Source organism: Mytilus trossulus, chromosome 9 (assembly GCF_036588685.1).
Source record: "Mytilus trossulus isolate FHL-02 chromosome 9, PNRI_Mtr1.1.1.hap1, whole genome shotgun sequence".
Taxonomy (NCBI): Eukaryota; Metazoa; Mollusca; class Bivalvia; order Mytilida; family Mytilidae; genus Mytilus; species Mytilus trossulus.
The window spans coordinates 24,740,143-24,761,006 of NC_086381.1; the positions used below are offsets into that span (position 1 = coordinate 24,740,143).

Consider the following 20,864-nt stretch of genomic DNA (forward strand, 5'->3'; position numbering starts at 1 on the left):
CACCATCACCAAAAAAAGGGAGCCACATAAGATATAGAGCTAACACCAAATAAATATATAATTTGACTCACAAAATATAAACATCACGTTAATTCCGAGCCGTTATTTTCCAGATTTACTTTTATCAGGAACGATCAAAACCAAATATTTTGAAGCCAATGATGTTTAAGAACCGACGCAAGTGATGAGCTTTATAACAAAAAAAAGAACAAACCCCTTTCAAGAGATGGAAAAATATAATAGAAGGTACATGTAGTTCAAAACTGGAAATTATTGAAAATAAATTAATAAAAAAGCTAAAAAGGAACCAAAATCTTTTCTATACTTTATTTTTGAAGGATAATAAAGTAATATCTTTATCCTCCCGTAAAAAATGGAAAAGAGATTTAAATATGCAGATTGAGGATTGGAATGTTATTTATTCCATGCTCTTCATTATAAACAGAAACTCTTTTTTGCAAAACTTTCAATTTAAGATTGTTCATAGGACTCTACCATGTAATTCATTTTTATTGAAATGTAAATTACAAGAAACTGAACTTTGTACTTTTTGTTATAAAATTAAAGAAAGTATTTTTCACAGTTTTTGGGAATGTAATGTATCACAAAACTTCCGGCTATCTTCGTTATAGATTGGATTACAAATTATGGCATTCTTCTGTCTTTCAGTGCAAAGGAATTCATTTTAGGTATGTCTGAGGATTTTGTTAATAGTAAAACAGTTAATAATATTTTGCTGTTTCTCAAATATATTATATACAAATGTAGATGTAAGAACATATCCCCCACAAAATATGGTGAGGTAGAATATCTAAAATATTGGATTAATATAGAAAAATACTTTTATGTTTCTGAATCCCTGTACAAAAAGTAAAAATGGATCAGAAATGGCATTTGTTAGAAGCAGCTTTTATTTAATTTATTTGATTAATTAACAATACCATTTGAAAAATTTCTATGTATATCTTAATATTATATCATTATGACTTAATTGATCTATCAAGTATTACTTTATTTTTTATAATGTGTATCAAAAACTGTAGTATGTTATTTCACATGTTTCATCATTAAAAATAAAATAATTACAAAAAGAAACCCGTCTCAGGTCAACTTTGCCTGAAGGAGTCGAAATCTTAGTTTTAAATAATTTCAAATTTTATTATCGGAGAAAGTTTTGTTATATACTAGACTGATGACACCATAGGTGAGAGATAATTCTAAAACAAAGGGTCGACCAAGCGCTCTGATAATGAAAACAATATATTATAGTTTGTACTTTGTAAATACAGCTGTTTTAAACCACGCCTCTTTTGGGGAGATATATAATATTTATTGATAACTTGACGTCTTTATGTATTCGTTCCCGTATAAGATCTCTATGTTTCATCTCATACAGACATTACTTAGGAATGTTAACAGTACATGTATAAAAATATATGTTGGCGGTAAAATAAAATTCTGAAGTAACAACAAACTAGAGGCAGGAGTAGTACAGAATTGTAGTTTAAACTCTAACAAGGTCATGGCTTATTCATATTGAAACTATATATTGAGCCATATGTGTTGACCTCTAAATAAAATAGAAGTCCATACCAGTTTGCCATTCAAGGATATAATTGTTTACAAAATTTCAAAGTAAAAGTAGCACAGTTTAAGTAGAAAAGGGAGTTCCTATGGGAAAAGCATTGTCTATATTCGCAGAAATTCAACCTCAAAATGTCAGATTTGCCAAATTTTCCTTTGCCAAATTGTATTCGTCCCTCAGCGGGATTAGATCAATTGTTTTTGTGACACCATAGCCGAGAGCGTGGAAACCCCACGTCCATTGTGTTCAGCACCAACTTATACAGTGTAAGGGAAAATAAAATAAATAAATATGGTATATATTTATACGTCATCATTTCCTTCTTAATTAGACTAGCAGTGCATATGTCTGTGTGCTGTTTAATAATAACAACACGGTTAAGCAAAAACAAATCCGGGTTACAAACCTAAATCGAGGTAAACATATGATTTATTAGAGGAAATCAACGGAGCAACAGAAACATTGAACAAAAAAACTAACGACAACATACATAGATACGGACTATTTGATATCAACTGACAAATTCCTGATTTGCCAACTATTTGATAAAGAAAATTTATAAAGAATTAAATGTGTTTATATCAATGATCGTTGTACTAAGTATTTTATAATTGTTTCTTTACAACTAACACTATACACATATATGGTGTTAGTTGTATTTGATTATATCATATACATTCCGAACAATGATATATCAGAAGTCATTTAATACTTTACCTGGTTGTATTTAGTGTTATTTCTTCCTGATACGAAAACCATATTACACACTTATACGGTGTATATGAATTCCTGTAAACGACGTTAGGTTTAAATTCAAAATGAATATGTAGATAAACATATTTGAGACCTCTTAAATGGCGACAGATTCTTCTTGTGAGGATAAAATCAAACGAGCTATAAAGAAACAAGACGCGGAAACTATTCTCCGTTTGTGTGACGATAGTTCTTACAGAACAAGTATTCTAAACTTCAGAAAAGATGGAATGCGATTAGTTCAATTTGCAGCTCAGGTCGGTTCTGTGATATTACTTGAAAAATTACGTAGCATTGATTCTAATTTAACTGTTCTAAGTCATGATGCAGATGAATATCATAAAGGTGGACAATATACTACTCTACATATTGCATGTAAATGTGGTCACATCGAAGTCGTCAAATATTTGCTTCAAAATGTTCAAGATGTTTCCTTCCAGAAAATAGCAACGAATCAAGGTAAAGATAAAAGTTACAGAAATGCATTTTACTATGCAGCACAGTCAGGAAGTGTTGAGATAGTGAAATGTCTTCAAACGCTGGGTAAACTAGACATAAATGAAATTTTACAGCATAATAGAACAACTCTATCTGTAGTTGTTGCAGAAAATGATTCTGCAAGTGCACAAATCTTATGTGAATGTGGTGCAAATGTGAATCTAGGAACGTTTGAACGAGGACTTAAACCTATTCAGTATATAGTAGAAAAACCTGATAGTGCTGAAATTATTAAAGTCTTATTAAACTTTGGAGCAAATGTAAATGAACTCTGGGAAAAACATTCGAGAAGATCATGGTTACGACAGTCTCCACTGTTTATGGCACTTAAACACAGTTTGGCTGAAAATGCTAAAGTTCTTATAGAAGGCGGGGCGAACGTGTCTTTTGTAGGCCAAGCTGCGAATTTGGGTTCAATAAGTTGTTTTAGTTTGGCCGCAAAAAGATGCCCAGCATTAATTCCGGAATTTCTCAAACATGGAGCCGATCCAAACGAATCATTCAATGGTCAATCTTTGTTTATGATGGCCATGGATGATTATGCCTCCAATGATACGATAAAAGCCTTTGTGGAAGCCGGAGCCGATGTCAACCAAATTAGAAATGGAAAAACGCTCATTCAAAGTTGTACATGTTACGGTAAGATTCAATGTATAAATACGACGTCTTCATAATTTATAAGCACCAGAACACACCCGTGATATCGCGGGTCCGTGAATGAATTAAAGTATATAACTATGCGCAAGCTTTATTTTAGTATTAGTATTGTCATCGGATAAAGTCATGCCGATTATAAGATACACAGTTTATCTGCTTTGAAATCTTTCTGTTTGAACCCGTCGAACTGGAACTTATCAATTATTGATAATATTAACTATTTGGAAAACAAAAGGTCCTGGAATGGAGTATTTTTTAATCAACAGCATTGTCATATATTAGTTATAAATAAAGTTAAATTCTTTGATTCGCTGTTTTATGTCATGCATGCCCACAAATTGAAAGGTGTACCTTTATGCCTTATTTTTAGTCCAGATTATTATCTTAGAAAGTCTTACTGATTAAAATACTACAAAAGGTAACAATTTGACAATTTAGTAGTGTCAATCCTGTGATTATGACCCGTGTATATAGCATGTTAATCCTGAATACACCGTTTGGTGGTGCGCCTGTCAGATGCGGAACGTACAGATAAGGTAATAGGAAACAGGTGAATATACTATTGGTATCGGTATCGGACTCGACCCGGAACTTCTTAATTATTGGCAATATTAATTACGTGGAAAACAAAAGGGCCTGGAGTGGTGTAATTTTTAATCTACACCTTTGTACTATATTAGTTAAATATAAAGTTGAATTCTTTGATTAGTCGTTTTTACGTGATGACGGCTGACAAATTGGACCTCGTAATTTTAGTATTATAGATAAGAGAAAGACAACCTAGCTTGAACACTTTAAGGCAAAGCCCTCAATGTAGAAATTATTTCTATGATGATGTATAAACACGCTATCACGCCTGATTGAAATGCAGACGATAAAACTGATTCATCGTGTAATTAAAATGCAATTGTGTACGTTAAAGCAGTTTCAAAAAGTCCCAAGGGTTCGGCAAGTGCTGTATTTAGTGCGAGTGCAGATATATTCAGAACGACGAGCTCTACCGAATGTCCGTATACGTCAAAGTTAAAAGATGACTTTCTATTTCAGTGAATACTTTTCAATGACAAATCTTAAAATATTTGTTCATGCTTGACTATTATCTAGAAAACTGAAACAGTTTCATAGAAAAATTAGATTACAAAATTTGTCAGCAAGTTCTACAAATAAGTTCACATTGACAAAATCATCAGCCGATTCCTTATATTTTTGCCCTTTGGTGATCTTTTTTACTGATTTTTTGCATTTTTGCCTTTTAATAGAGAGATAGAAACGTTAAAAATCTTAAATAATTAGCAATGCTATAGAGGGAATCGTACGACCTCTCCTTGGAATATTTGCCTTTATTGACGATTTTTATCATTTTTTCGGGGTTTCGTATGACATGATAACAATTATCATAACAAAAACTATTTAAAGAATGACTGTAATATTTTTTCTGTCTATAAAGAAATAGCATAAAAATTTGGTGCACACTGCATAACGTGCGAAACGGATTATTTAACAGTGTGCACCGCACTTTTTTTGTTATTTCGAATAAAGAGAAAAAATATCACAGTCATTTCTTATAATTTAATTTAAATAAATTCAATTTTAAACCGTAGAAACCATGAAAAAAACCAGGTAAAAACGTTTATGACGTCTTGGTCACAAGACAAAATTACGTCTATGGGCTGATAACAAAATAACGTCAGCTAATCAGAAGACGCTTTACAATCATAATTGAATTATCAGAAAATAAAGGAAATTAAGCAGACCGAATAATATTTAAAACGAGATAAACAATTTTTTTTTATACCCCAAGTGATCTTTGTTGCATATTCAAAGAAACTTAGGTGAACGACATATGTTCATTAGAGCCTTTTTTTTTTACAGAGAAAAGCATGACCTGTGAAAAGTTTAATTGGGAACCTAAAATAGATAACATGAAATCATTAATTAAAACATGGGAAAAAAGAAAATTAACAATGGTTGGGAAAATATTGACCATAAAATCTTTAGTATTACCAAAAGTTACATTTTTGGCTACTTCGTGTAAAGTTCCAGATATTTACTTGAAAGAAATTGAAAGCTGCTGTTTCAAATACATTTGGGAAGGAAAAAATTACAAAGTAAAAAGAAACACACTTATTGGAGAATACCAAAAAGGGGAGTTAAGAATAATCGATTTTGACAGTTGTTTTACAGCACTGAAAGCCTCGTGGATCTCAAAATGAACAACAACCAATATGCCGAATTGAAAGATTATTCCTACTAAATATTTTAACAATCTTGGTAAAAACTTTCTTGTTTTTAACATGAATTTAGATAAAATTAAATCAATAGATGGACTTGGAAAAATATCCAACTTTTATTTACAAGTAATTTCAAGTTGGGTTAACACAGGAGGAGGTTTATCAACATTTTCTAATAACTTTTCTAATATTAGAAAACAGATTATTTGGGGAAATAAATATATTAAATATCGCAACAAATGCTTGTTTTTCCCGAACTGGGTTAAAAGTGGATTGGTTTATATAAACGACATGTTGGATAGTAAAGGAAATTTATCCGAAAGTTTTATTTTAAAAAAGTAAATTAATAAAACAAACTGGATTGCAGAGTTTAAGATGTAAAAATCCTTCATCCAAAAAGAATGGATGCAACTTTAAAAAAAAGAAAACTCCGTTAAGAGTAAAATCAATATATGTAAGGTTAAATTAAGATGGCAAAATAAACAAATTGAAACTAAAGATATCAACAATAAAATACTCTATAAAACTTTAGTAGATAAAAAATATACAAAGACAATCGGTACCAACATTTGGCTAAGACATTTAAAATTAGAATACGTACCACAGATGCCATTTGTATACGAGTTTATATTTAAAATTTTAAAGGAAATTAGTTAAAAATTTTCAGATGGAAACTGCTTCAATATATTATTCCTACAAAGCAGCTACTATTAAAGTGGAAAATATCTGAGAACGATAAATGCAACTTTTGTAAAACAAAAGAAGAAGATTATTTGCATTTCTTTATTTCATGTTAATTTTTGGGAGAAAGTACATTATCTTCTAGCAAAAATGAATTTTCAAAACAAAATATTGGCAAAACATATAGTATTTGGATACAAAATATCAGATCAAGGATATAACGGTTTAAATTATTTCTTGACAATTATAGGTTTTGTAATTACAAGTCGTACTATGTGTCAGAGCAAAAACTGAAATTTTTAGATGTGTATGCTATGTTTTTTAAGGAACTACGAAGGTTTATGAATGAGAACAAAACAGTATCTCAAAATGTATTTTTCATAAAGTTAAAAAGATTGATATAATTGATGGAAAAAATAATGTTTATATTTTATTATATTCTGTGTATTTTCCTGGATACTCAGAAAGTATTTCACAGGGATACTTTATTGAAGCTTGGACAATAAAGTAAAGTTGTAACAAGCAATTTGATGAATAAAGAATATTTATTTGTTGTAAAAAAAAAGAAGAAAAGCATGACCTTTTTGACTTGTAGAAATATCACGTTGTATTTTAGATCAACTGAGGCCATTTATCGAAGGAGGAGTTTCTGTAAAGACAATAGAATCCATTCATAAGGTTTATCCAATATCACTAGCTATAGACAGAAGATATACCTCAGACACAAAGTCCTTATCGGATTTGTTATCAAAAGGAGCCGATCCAAATTTTACGCCAGATGGCAGAGATCCCCCATTAATTGTGGCAACGAAGAAGGATTTATCAGAAGATGTAGAATGTCTAATAAAAGGAGGTGCTCATTTAGATGCCGTTAGTACAGATGGAGATACTGCAATTGTGGTGTGTTGTAAGAAAGGTTAGAACTATTTTCTTCCTTACATTTCAATTACCGATTTTCCCCATCATTCATTCGATCCTCTACATATGTTTCAACATTGTACAATGTATCTAGTGTTCAAGCGAAAAAAAGTATGTGCAAGAAACTCACTATTTTCACTTTATGTATTTAAATGATTATAAATTGGATAAATTTATCTTCCTTTTTCACCAAAAGACGTGGCTTTTCGGGCTGTTATCTGATCGTAAGATGTTGTCTCTTGTATCTATGATGAGTTTATTTGACACATTCTCAATTTCCCTTTTCTATTTTATGAAGGCATGCGCAATATATTTTGGTGAAATCTTTTTATCAATATAATAATTTGGATTTGTTCCTTTTCATATTAAATTCATATTTTTAGCTCACCTTGCCTAAAAGGCCAAGTGAGCTTTTCTCATCACTAGGCGTCCGTCGTCCGTCGTCGTTAACTTTTACAAAAATCTTCTCCTCTAAAACTACTAGGCCAAATTCAACCAAACTTGGCCATAATCATCATTGATGTATCTAGTTTGAAAATTGTGTTTCGTGACCCGGCCAAGAAACCAGGATGACCGCCATGGCTAAAATAGAACATTGGGCTAAAAAGCAGTTTTTGGCTTATAACTCAAAAACCAAAAAAATCTGACGGGATAAAATTGTTTATCAGGTCAAAATCTATCTGTCCTGAAATTTTCAGATGAATCAGACAACCCATTGTTGGGTTGCTGCTCCTAAATTGGTAATTTTAAGGAAATTTTACTGTTTTTGGTTATTATCTTGAATATTATTATAAATGGAGATAAACTGTAAACAGCAATAATGTTCAACAAAGTAAGATTTTCAAATAAGTCAACATGATCAAAATGGTCAGTTGACCCCTTTATGAGTTATTGCCCTTAATAGTCAATTTTAACCATTTTTCGTAAAGCTCCATGATCTTTTACAAAAATCTTCTCTTCTAAAACTACCGGGCCAAATTAATCCAAACTTGGCCACAATCATCTTTGGAATATTAAGTTTAAAACATGTGTCCGGTGACCCAGCATCAAACCAAGATGGCCGCTACGGCTAAAAATAGAACATGGAGGTTAAATGCAGTTTTTGGTTATTACTGAAAAACCAAAGCATTTAGAGCAAATCTGACAGGGGTAAAATTGTTTATCTGGTCAAGATCTATCTGTACTGAAATTTTAAGATGAATGGAACAACCTGTTGTTGGGTTGCTGCCCCTGAATTGGTAATTTTAAGGAAATTTTGCTGTTTTTGGATATTATCTTGAATAATATTATGGAAAGAGATAAACTGCAAATAGCAAAAATGTTCAGTAGAGTAAGATTTACAAATAAGTCAACAGGACCAAAATGGTCAGTTGACCTCTTCAGGAGTTATTGCCCTTTATAGTAAATTTTAACCATTTTTCGTTAATCTTGGTTATTTTTTACAAAAATCTTCTTCTCTGAAACTCCTGTGCCATATTTTACCAAACATAGCCTAAATCATTATTTGGCTATCTAGTTTAAAAATGTGTTTTGTGACCGGGCAAACCAACCAAGATGGCCGCTACGGCTAAAAATAGAACATAGGGGTAAAATGCAGTTTTTGGCCTTTAACTCAAAAACCAAAGCATTTAGAGCAAATCTGACGGGAAGTTAAATTGTTTATCTGGTCAAGATCTACTTGCCCTGAAATTTGTAGATGAATCGGATAACTCGTTGTTAGGTTGCTGCCCATAAATTGGTAATTTTCAGGAAGTTTTGCTGTTTTGGGTTATTATCTTGAATATTATTATAGATAGAGATAAACTGTAAACAGCAACAATGTACAGCAATTTAAGACTAAAAAATAAGTCAAAATGACCAAAATGGTCAATTGACCCCCAAAGAAGTTATTGTTCTTTATAATCAATTTTTAACAATTTTCATTGAATTTGTAAATTTTTACTAACATTTTCCACTGAAACTACACGGACAAGTTCATTATAGATAGAGATAATTGTAAGCAGCAAGAATGTTCAATAAAGTAAGATGTACAAACACATCACAATCACCTAAACACAATTTTGTCATGAACTGTCTGCTTCCTTTGTTTAATTCACATATACCAAGGTGAGCGACACAGGCTCTTTAGAGCCTCTAGTTATTTAATTGATGTTTTCAGTATCGCATTTCTGTTTTCAGTATCGCATTTCTGTTTTGAAACACTGAATATTTTGATTGAGTCCGGTGCTTCACTAAATATAGCGAGCAATGAGGGAGAATATCCTTTAGAATTGTTGTCCAAACGAATTGAAATGCACAAACATTCTAGTGCTACTCTGATAAGACATTTATACGGATCCCAATCTTCACACAACGAAGAAATAGAAAATTGTGTCACTAAAATGTTAGCCAAAGGAGCTAACCCAAATATTACAAGGAAGGGCAAACATTCAGCTTTAATCATAGCAGTGCAAAAACAGTCAGAGGATTTAGTTCAAATATTGTTGGATGCTGGAGCAGATATTTTGCATGTTGGTGAAAATCAAAGAACAGCTTTAGATCTATGCTTTATTCGAGGTAGATAAATGCAAATCCCATTACACATGTGTTCTCTCTAAAAAAGGCGTTTTTAAACAATGATTGAGGACAAGATATGTTTAAAGGCAAAAAAAAAGGGAATAATACCAATAGTGAAACATAAATCAACTATTCATATCGTTCTTTTAACCATCATGACGATAATTTACATTGAAAAAAAACCAAAATAAGCAGTGTTTTTTCGAAAACAGTATTTACGATGTATATCTATTTTCGTTTATAAAATGTATAAAAGTTAACTGGTATCAAAAGAAGTATGCAAAATGCAGATTTGTATCACCCTTATGTACACTAAAAGCAGTACATCAATTTTAATATTCATGACATTATTTTAGCATCGCAAAAAATTAATCCTTTAGGTTTTGCATTTAATTCAGGTTCAAGGTCCATAAGAAATACTATTATCAAAGTTTTCGTTGATAATCCAAAATTGTACCTAACGTCAGATCCAGCAGGTCCTCAACTTGTAGATATAATGATAGAAAATGATGTTGAAGATTGGATTGTAGAATATGCTGTGACGAGAGGCGTTGATTCGAATCGAGTCCTGATGGGCGAAGGCTCTCCATTGATTAAATCTATAAAAAGAAGAAGATACAAAATAAGCTGTGTTCTCATTCAAGCTGGTGCAGATGTGAAATATGCAAAGTCTGATGGAACGAATGCTTTTGATATATTTTCAGGTAGGATATTTGAAATACAATAGGTGTTTGTTATTTATAGATTCTTACATTGATACGAGTGGATTATCGGATGTATCCAATCGAGATAGTTAAAGTTGATAATTCAATTATCCAGACTTAAGAATGATATTTTGACTAATCTAACTATGTAAGAATCTGTTTCTCTAATGATTAAAAAAAATGTTTCTATGTTTTTGTTAACAGAAAATACCCTTTTACCTGTTTGCCTTTTACATTGTACGAAGTTGTCAATTTCATAAACACCTGATAGCATATTTTGAATCATCCAGTTAGATAAAAAAAAAAAAAGGGCATGACTCTTAAATCATCCAATGATCTTTTGAGATCACCGACAACCACACGTTGATTATTTTTTTATTCAATGGGTTCGGAAACGGATAAAAGTTGATACAAGTGAAATAATAATAAAATTTATATATATATGTACAACTAATCTGTAACAATAACATCTTCATGCGTTATATATCATGTTCTGTATTACGACGCTAGATTAAAACACCCAGCCACTGAAAGGTTAATTATTGTGAAGCCAAAGTGGTCGTGTGGTCTAGCGCACCGAATACAGTGCAAGCGATTTGGTGTCACGATATCTCAGAATCCCAGGTTCGAATCCCGGCGAATGAAGAACAAAAAAATTGCGAAAGCAAATTTACAGATCTTTCATTGTTAGGTTGTTGTTTAGACGAGATGTATATGTACATATTGACAGTTGTATGTTGAATGAAAGTTCAACGTCAAAAGTTGTAAACGTATATATGTGATGGTATCATTTTTTCCCCATCATTTTTACTGAATACTCAAATGTTGCCTCAATTGATCAAATTGAACGTCTGGTGTCTATGCTTTAGCGTTTTTAAATTGTATAGTAGATATAAATTAAACATCGTCTATTTAAAAGTCACAACATACACAAGCATGGCAGCTCGTATTTTCATGATAAGTACATTTGATACATACAAAACACAGTTATAGTATACACCTATTGACTGGGTGTGAGGGTAATAACAAGTTTGTTGTCCCTGATATACCAACTTTTGATCGAGACATGATTAACAATATCTGTTTTATAAATCGTTTTCTATTCATAAATATTTCATTAAATTATGTCAATCATGACTAGAAATACTTTTGTTAAACTTTGTGTGCTTATAATAAAACCTAGCTAAATTACACAAAACGCAAATTCACTTTTGATATACGGAAAGTGCACCCATGATATGAATAAGGTACTATATTTTAGATCTTTAAAAAATCCTGTGAAAATATTCTTTTCTTTTATAATTGCTTCTTGTAAGTGAAATTACATTCGACACAAGCAGATTCCATCGCTTACAATATAAAAGTTTGAGTTGCAAAGCATACCTAACCAAGCAGAGTAGTCAATGACATCATCATCGTCCAATGAAAAATAAGCATGAAAAAGTACGGGAAAGATGATTATGAAACTATTAACCGGGGCAATAGTCTTTGAAACTATTGACTGGCAAATCGTTCTGTGGGATAAAAAAGCACAACTTTTTCATTATTTTTTTTATATAGAAAAACAAACTGAGGTATGATAATTACTTTTATCTGATCGTTCATTCTGTTTATGTGCTACTTTTTCACATTCATTCGTCAACGTATGCACAATAAAGATAAGTGCTTGACGCCTGTAACCATAAACATGTTTTAAGAGCGCCACATAATATTCTGTCTATATCAGTTCCAAGTATGGTATGTTATTCAGATGTTGTCATTGGTTGCTGTCTGTCATCTCTGTTGCTCATTCATTGTTATGAAGATACAGTTATTGTGTGTTTGAATTGTTTAAATTTTGTCATGTCGGAACCTTTTACTTTGCGGTTTAATTATAAGTTTTATTAGTATTGTGACCATTTATCTAACATTAACGACCTATGGTCTTTGGCGGACAGTTGCTAATGAGTAATCATACCACATCTCATAACTTTTTATTAGCGAATCACAAAGAACAAAACACTTTCAATGATACCAGTTTAATAAAAATACCAATATTATGGTACAGTAACAACCTTAGTATCCAATATTGTCTTATTTATGTAAGGAAATATGCAAATATAATGAAACTTAAGTTAGTCCTAGTTGGAAAAGATTTAACAGTATTTAGAAAGTATAATGATGCCATTGGCCCTCAAATTAATTAAAATCGAAATGTAATACAAATATTTACGTCTAATCTTTCAGATTTATTCAAATTTGTACAAGACATTTTACTGGTTGATATAATCATTTATAATTGTGATTGTTCCCTCACCTAATTGTTTAAAATTCAATACATCTGTTTTAATATATGAAAGATTATGAAGTACATTATATATATACTAAACTGAAGTTGCCCCTTTCACATATTAGTATATTCGTTTATCAGTAGAATTAAAATGTATACTGCAATTAATAAGATTGATCAATTGATGTCACTAAGTTTTTATATTTGGAATAATTTAGTGAGATTTGAGTATATAGAACCTACTGTTTATAATAGAGTAACAGGAAAATTAATAAAAGATTTTTTTCATGGTAAAACTATGAAATCCTCTAAAAATGATAAATAAGCCCAGTTAGACAAATGTCACCTACAACTTGAAACACGTTACGTGAAAATATATAATGCGTTTTGATTTCCGATTTTAAGGGGTTTTAAACTTTTTCCCCCTTGAATTTAGGTTGTATTCCAAATGCTCACTACTGGTGTTTTTGTTCTATGGGGTTTACCTGAAGTTGTTAAACTACTGAGCACATTGTAAATATGCATTTACATCACACAAGACTGCATGTATACAGCTTTCACAAAACAAGTCTTAAGTGTAATCTCATACCTTAAAGTACATACAAATTATTGCTTTCATAATGTTTTCTTTGTTCTAGAAAGTTGCAAGAATATACAGAAAAGTCAAGACGCAAACAAAAAACATCGTTCACAACTCAAACGTTCGAATCCAATAATAACAGAAACTGACGAAGATAGGGATAAGCAAATGTGTAAGTGTATGATATGTTTCTGTCCGAGCCAAGCAACTATATTTGGTGTTACGTTTACACCATTTTAAGATTTTCTAAGTTGGTGTGTTTGAGTAAACATTGAAAATGACAATAAATAAAATCCTATATTCTAGAACAAACTATATTGAAAGACAATATGAAACGATAAGCTTTCAATTAACATAACAAATATCTTAAAAACCCAACAGTGCTCGAATCAGTTGTACTCAACCAAAACATAGTTTCATATATACATAGATGCTAAAACATAATTATACCTCACATGTAAATTTTTGTAGAATAAAAGAACACAAATTGTAACTTCACAATATATTTCAAGAACCTTCTCATTTCCATGATCAATTTGTTCTTCGTTTACCCGTAAATAACTAATGAATTTGTGTCTCCGTTATAGTCTTAACACATACATTTATCACCCTCTGGGACACTCGTTATCATCCGTGTACCTAGACTTCTTATAAAGATAAACGAGGTTTTCCTGTTAATAGTTTAAATTGTCATTATACTTATCTAATATGAATCTATAAAAAAGAAATTCCGGCTTTCAACGTCACAAATCTGGAAAGGGTCAAGTATGAAAAAGGTAATTCTTTTGATATATTACAATGTTCTTCTTACTTGTATGCATAAAGGACGAATGGTTATATATTAATGACTTTGCTGTTTAACTACAAAAAAAATCATTAGAACATATTGACAGAAACATGGTCTACAACAATAGCTTGATGTGCATACAATATGTAAATCTCTTAATCACTTATTCTCGTTCAATGCCAAATGTATAAAAAGCTTCTTGTAATGTCGTGACACATTGAACATGTCAGGGATTTTTCAGGTTGATGATCTAGTTTGATTATTCTTAACTATTAACTCTATAACAGTTTTTCAATACATGAGCATAACATAACACTACATGTGTAAACACACACATTGTGTTATCATAATAATAAAACCCGTTCGCTTTTTATTTGTTTCAGAATTTTGGGGGTTTCAGTGTTTTCAACTTCGTACTTTTATTTTTATTTTTTACACCTTCATAACAAAACAAGTACATGTACCAAGTATTTTGCACCAGAAGCGTATATCTCTTGATCAGTGATGCTGGAGGCCAAAATATTTTAATATCAAAAGCTTATTAAAAAATCAAAAGTCGCATAAAATTATGATTTCACCGTCTTGAATATTAATTCTGCGGCTAACACAAATCTGCAAATAGTAAAATCACAAAAATACTGAAATCTAAGGAAAATTGAAAACGGAAAGTCCCTTATCAAATGACCATATCAAATGAGAAAAACACATTTATGGGTGATCTGTCCGAGAGATATTGTTTAAAAAAACTAGTTTTATGTAGCATGATCAATATACATAAACAAAAAAAACATTGTATAGTTTACTGTATTTCTTATGATTCCTGTTTTCGAAATTTTGACGCATTAAATGATTTATTTATTTGACAGTGACAGATTTATTTAGATGTTTTATGGTTTCGGGTATTGAGGTAAATAAACCGACCACGCATGGTAAATATCCGCTTCAAATCCCAATTTGGCTGAATAGTTTCGAGATGACCAAGTGGGTTCTAGAACATGATGCTGACGTTAATATTGTTGACGATTTAAACGATGCACCTTTGACAATTGCGCTTGCAAATGGAAACATAGATATTGTACAACTTCTGCTTGATTACAAGGCCAATGTTAATTTTACTGGACATGTAAAATCGGAGACTGAAATTAAGGGTCAGGGTAAGTCCAAACCTTTTCCTTAAATATTGTTTTTCTGGTCATATATTTTCAGAGGGTGATATAGCAAGCTGGCCTTTGCTGCAACACATTGTTGAATATTCGAAATTATTGTTCTTGTGCCATTATTCTATCTCTGTAAAATAGTCTTTCAATAACCTAATGACAGGTTTATAAGTAATACAACATCACGAGAAAAACACATGAATTTTACAGTTTTGATAAAAATGGTAACAAACGAATGCCGAGTTCAACAAGAAATGTAAACACTGCGTCTTGATATAAACTGAACTTGAGCAAATAATGAATATGCATAAATGGCAATTTAAACTAGCTCTAGAATGGTTTGCTCGTGTTATTCATTTTAAGTACAGACCCAGTGATGAGTGTGTTCAATATGTCACATTCGATTTAAACATGTCTGTCAGCATATGTGAAACATGTGAAACTAGATATTACCTCGTTATGACGTCTGTAAAATATCTCGTAGTGTCTCTGATGTTTTCACTAAATCTGTAGATATGTACTTATTGCAACATAAGTCTTGGCGAGCATGATATTAATGTATTAGTTGTGATTGCTTTTTAACTAGCGTTCATAAGGAGAGGAATTTGTATAAGTGACTTGTCACTTGTTTTCCAATCCATTGTATTGTATTTATGTTCGCATTTATTTATCTGTTTCTGAATAAAATATTGTTTACACTAACTAGCGTTCAATAACTGGAAGTAATCTGTTTTCGGTACTTTGAGTATTTTGGAATAGTGTTATTTTTTTTGTTGTCCTTCGTGTCAATATGCTAATTTTTAGTCATTTCCTTGAGAGTTGGAATTGAGTGCTCCCATGCATGTTTAACACTATTAATAGTACATTCTGCTTGTTTCTAAGATATAAATCTAAAATCGAAACTTAAATATTAATATTTGGGTTTCAAAGCTGTTCAACTTCGTCCTTGTCTTTGCCGGTTTTTGATCAAGTTTCACTGATGAGTATTATGTGACAAAACGCGCGTCTTGTGCACTAGATATTATCATATTTTTCATAGTAGTGTTCTTATTTGTAGAAAGCAAGAACAAAGATTGTATCAATGACAACGTTGATGTTTCTTTGTTAACTAGAGTAATACGTGGTCATACAAATACAAAAGAAGTACTTGTAAAGATGCTATTAAAAGCAGGTGCTGATCCAAATATTGCTGTAAGAGGCGACGACTCACCGTTACTGCATGCTGTTCGTACAAGAAACATGGAAATTGTGCGAACTCTCATTGAAGCAGGTGCAGACGTGAAACATGTTGGATTGAATAGTTATACTGCTCTACATGTTTATTTTCAACATGATGGCGAAGACAGTAAGTAAACTTCGTAACAATCAGCTCATGGAAATCTCATTTTATGCCAATCACATATCTTATAACAATATTTGATTCATAGCCCTGGTTTTTCTATACTTTTAATTTATTTTTACAATTCTTTGTGTTTGCAAAAGATTTGAACTTATCATTTGATTTAGCCAAAAAATAAATAAAGGGACTTTTATTACCGAATCGGTCATTTTATGAAAAATGAAGGAGAATTGCGCTTTCACCTTCTAATTCTTTATCAAAACAATGTCTATTTTTTATAAGCTACTGTTAACCATAATTTTCAAGATGTAACTATGTGGATAGCCGCCATATTGACTCTATGAAACGCATATTTCGATTAGTGCAAAATAATTCGAATTGAATCAACATCTAAATGTTAAAAAAAAATAATTTCATAGTATCTGAATTTGAATGGTATTTGTGAACGTTACGTTTGCCATGTCATTATGTTCCATGATCAATCATTTAATTTCGCGCAATTTAAATTAATTTTAATTTTAAATATTTTACAAGTTTTATGGTTAAATAAGTATGTCTTTTTGATATGCATTTGAATAGAAATAATAGTAAAATGTGTTTGTTTTTATACAAAACGTATTTTGTAAACACATGTACATGCAGTGTATGTAAAGTGCGGATCCTAAAATATCATTTTTACTGTATATGCCATAAATGTCTAATGTAGAATGATAAATAAACAGACGAACTTTTTTTCATTTTTGAAGAAAATGAAGAAAATTAGTTAAAATATATATGTTCAGAAATACATAATACTAATAAAACAAAGAAAGAGATGCGAGCGGGGTTTTATCGCGCATAAAGCCATCCAGCTGTGAAATATAAACCAAAATAGGTGAATATTTAGGACATTTCACGAACAAATCGTGCAGGTGCTTTATAACTAACAGGTAAGATGTTGTTGCAGTAAAAAATATTCATTTTAATACAATTAATAAAGTTGTATAACGTAGAATATGTTTTGTCATTCAGTTTCTTCATATTTAACTAAATTCCACTATGATGATTTCGTAATGCTAGTCATGTTTACTGTCGAATAATGATACTATTCTTTCATTTTTACTGTGGAGCGAATCATTAATATTGTATATGCGGTGCATTTTTACTGTATAATTTTTTTTTTTATCTATTACAGCTCATTTCTTTAAGCATGTAGAGCAAGACTTTAGTTGACCTGCTTGCTTTTCTTCTATTGGATAATCATTATGATAACACCCTATTTAATTCAAATATTAAACATACAGGTTAAACTTTGCCTATTCATATTGTTAAAAAATGTCAATCTTATTTACAAAGTTCGTATAAACAATTAAACAAATAAAGCAAGCAAGCCAACCAAAGTTTTGCTTTACATGCATTAGGAAAATAGCTGTAAAGCCTTAATTTAGCCGACTTGCTCAAACAATAGATAAAGTAAGAGAAAGATTTGATAAAATTTAACTTACGGAAGAAACTTTGGTTTTAAAACATTCTAATAAATTCAATATAGAAATAACATTTATTTCAAATATATTCCATTTAGTTTCTTATAAAGCGTATATGGATCTTTATCCTTATTTTTTTTTATCCATTTCCATGACACTTCACCACTAACTATGTACATCTTGATATAGATTGCACCTCTGTTTTCCCGTTTAAAAGGTTTTACACTGAAGCCGTATGTTCTTTTAGAGCCGTGGTGTAGTGGTTAGAACATCGGACTACTAACACAAAGGTTCCTGGTTCGATTCCCGTTTGGGATTAAAATTTCAGGAAATCAATTTTCGGCTCTCCCTTGACACCATCTGCGAGTATGGTCTTGAGGAAACGATGATAGTCCGTCGGAAAGGGACGACAAATCGCTGACCCGTGTTAAGAGAGAGCCACATCTCTTGCACGTTAAAGACACCCTTGTAGATTTCGAAAAAGAGTAAGCTAATGCCGCTACAAGGCAGCACTCGCACCCGCAAAGTGGAAAGGGATTAATATAAGTTGCAAAACTTGTTTCCCAATCCACTATAAATAAATATGTTTAAACTAAACTTGCTGTTCGGTGTGAGCCAAGACTCCATGTTGAAGACCGTATTTTGACGTATAATGGTCTACTTTATTAATTGTGACTCGTATGGAGAGTTGTCTCATTGTCACATACCTGTACGACATCTATATATGGCTCAAAAACGAAACGAGACGGGATAAAGACGGGATAAAAAAAATCCACGCTACTTTTTTAATATATTTATAATGGGCTTGAGTTGAGTCAGAATAGAGTAAAATAGTGGGTCGCATTTGGGTATAAGCGTGACGCCGGATTGCCGTTTTTTTACAAACGTGACAGGTGAAAGTCAAATGATTGTGTCGTGAAAAACGAGAAATGAAGTCTAGCGGGACATGGATAATTACAAAAAATGAGAACAGCATAGTATAAGCGGGATACGGGAATCTGACAAAACAATAAGCGGAATACGGGAATATGCCAAAACAGTAAGCGGGATCCAGGATCAGAACCCCCCAATGAGACCCCAGAATAATATATTTTTGTATATTCCTCCTATTGTTACAGTCATGCCTTCAATAACAAATGTATCCGATGCATGCATTTTTTTTTATATTTTTGGTCCCTTTTTCAATTTTGTGGGGTCCAAATTTAGGGACAAAAGTCCTTTAATATAGATATTTGGGATTCGTTGACATGCTGAATCTAACCGTGTATCTAGTTTGGGGATTTTTTGCCTAGTTTCTGAAATGGTCCACATAGAGTTCCAAAGGGTCTAAAATCAACAAAAATGAATTGTAGCATGCATTTCGTGTACAATAACCCAAATGTGTATGGTTTTTACCTCTGCGGTAGTATCCATTCGCGGATCTAGAATTTTTCATTTTGAAAATCGCTTGTTACAAGTTTGAAAAGCTATATATTTGATGAAGAATGAATGAGGAGTTTGTATTTCAATTTGAAAATACATGTATCGTAAATCCTAAAGTCAGCAACTACGTTTTTTCATTTGTTGCAAGTGCATTTATCACATAATTCTACAATAAAAACTCCTCGCATCTTTGAAAGTTCTACATTAATAATGACTGCACTAACAGTGATAATTCATCGCATCTATAGTTAAAATGGATCGCTTTCAATAATCGATATGCTATAATATGATGCTTTTATAACACTTATTTGAACTTTAATGCTATGTTTGTATATTATAAAGACATATCACAATGAAACTATGTTAAAACTTTCCTTCAAATCACTTAACTTGATATTTTCAAAACGTAAACAAATACAGTTTTCCCATGATCCTTTATTCTACAATAGACATACCCGCATATAACAGTAAAAATGAACTAGCTGGATTCGCACTTTATATACACTGTACATGTATGCAAATCAAATAAATTCTATTGAATGATTATTTAATGCTATTTCAGTTAGTTCATACACGCAATTTTTAAAAAAACATAGGCAAAAAAGAGGACATTCTGGGCCTTCACAAATCTTACAACTGTTGCTCAGTGCAGGAGCACCGACACTGTCTCTGTCTGTTTCAAACGAACTTCCAGTTCATTTCGCCTTACAGATGTGCGCAAAAATAGAGAACGGAGAAAATGCAGAAGATATTCGTCTTTTGTTAGATTACTACAAAGATGTAAACCTTCCAGATAAAAACGGAAATACGATTTTAATACTTGCATGCGCAGAGTGTTCTTTTATTATCATAAACAAAGTCATTTTACAAGGAGCTGATGTAAATTACAGCGGGAACAATGGTTTAACTGCTTTGCAAGCACATATTGGTAAATACATACTTACTCCTGTGTTTTATTAAAACAAGCGTAAACAATCACTTGAAATGATTTGAAATATTGCATTTCATAAAACATATCAAAACTCACGAGTATGTCCATTGTGATGGCGTACTGATGAATCAAAATGTGAAAGGTCTGTGTAAATATGTATGAAATCATTGATGAATACACCTAAAAATAAACACTGCTTGTTCTTATGATTGATGACAGTCTGGAGTTTCAATTTTGTTTGAAGTTTAAAGTTGAAAGAGTTATTTATTGAAAGGCGAGTACGTGTTAAAAAGTTGGCGGCACGAGTCAACTTATTGTTAACCCAATATCTTC

General features: G+C 31.5%; 1 protein-coding gene across 1 annotated transcript; it reads left to right on the plus strand.

The window, feature by feature from the left end:
* Positions 1-2,439: 2,439 nt before the first annotated feature.
* On the plus strand, positions 2,440-16,729 carry LOC134684414 (ankyrin-3-like). The gene is made up of 7 exons (XM_063543698.1): positions 2,440-3,475; positions 7,022-7,321; positions 9,502-9,879; positions 10,236-10,583; positions 13,491-13,604; positions 15,086-15,373; positions 16,434-16,729. Exons 1-7 carry the CDS (start codon positions 2,440-2,442, stop codon positions 16,727-16,729), a joined length of 2,760 nt encoding a protein of 919 aa, XP_063399768.1.
* Positions 16,730-20,864: the final 4,135 nt, after the last annotated feature.

Coding starts and splice junctions, on each gene's coding strand:
- LOC134684414 (XM_063543698.1), top strand. CDS start 2,440: ATGGCGACAGATTCTTCTTGTGAGGATAAAATCAAACGAGCTATAAAG. Junction 3,476..7,021: donor TCAAAGTTGTACATGTTACG/GTAAGATTCAAT, acceptor GTTGTATTTTAG/ATCAACTGAGGCCATTTATC. Junction 15,374..16,433: donor GACTGAAATTAAGGGTCAGG/GTAAGTCCAAAC, acceptor TCTTATTTGTAG/AAAGCAAGAACAAAGATTGT.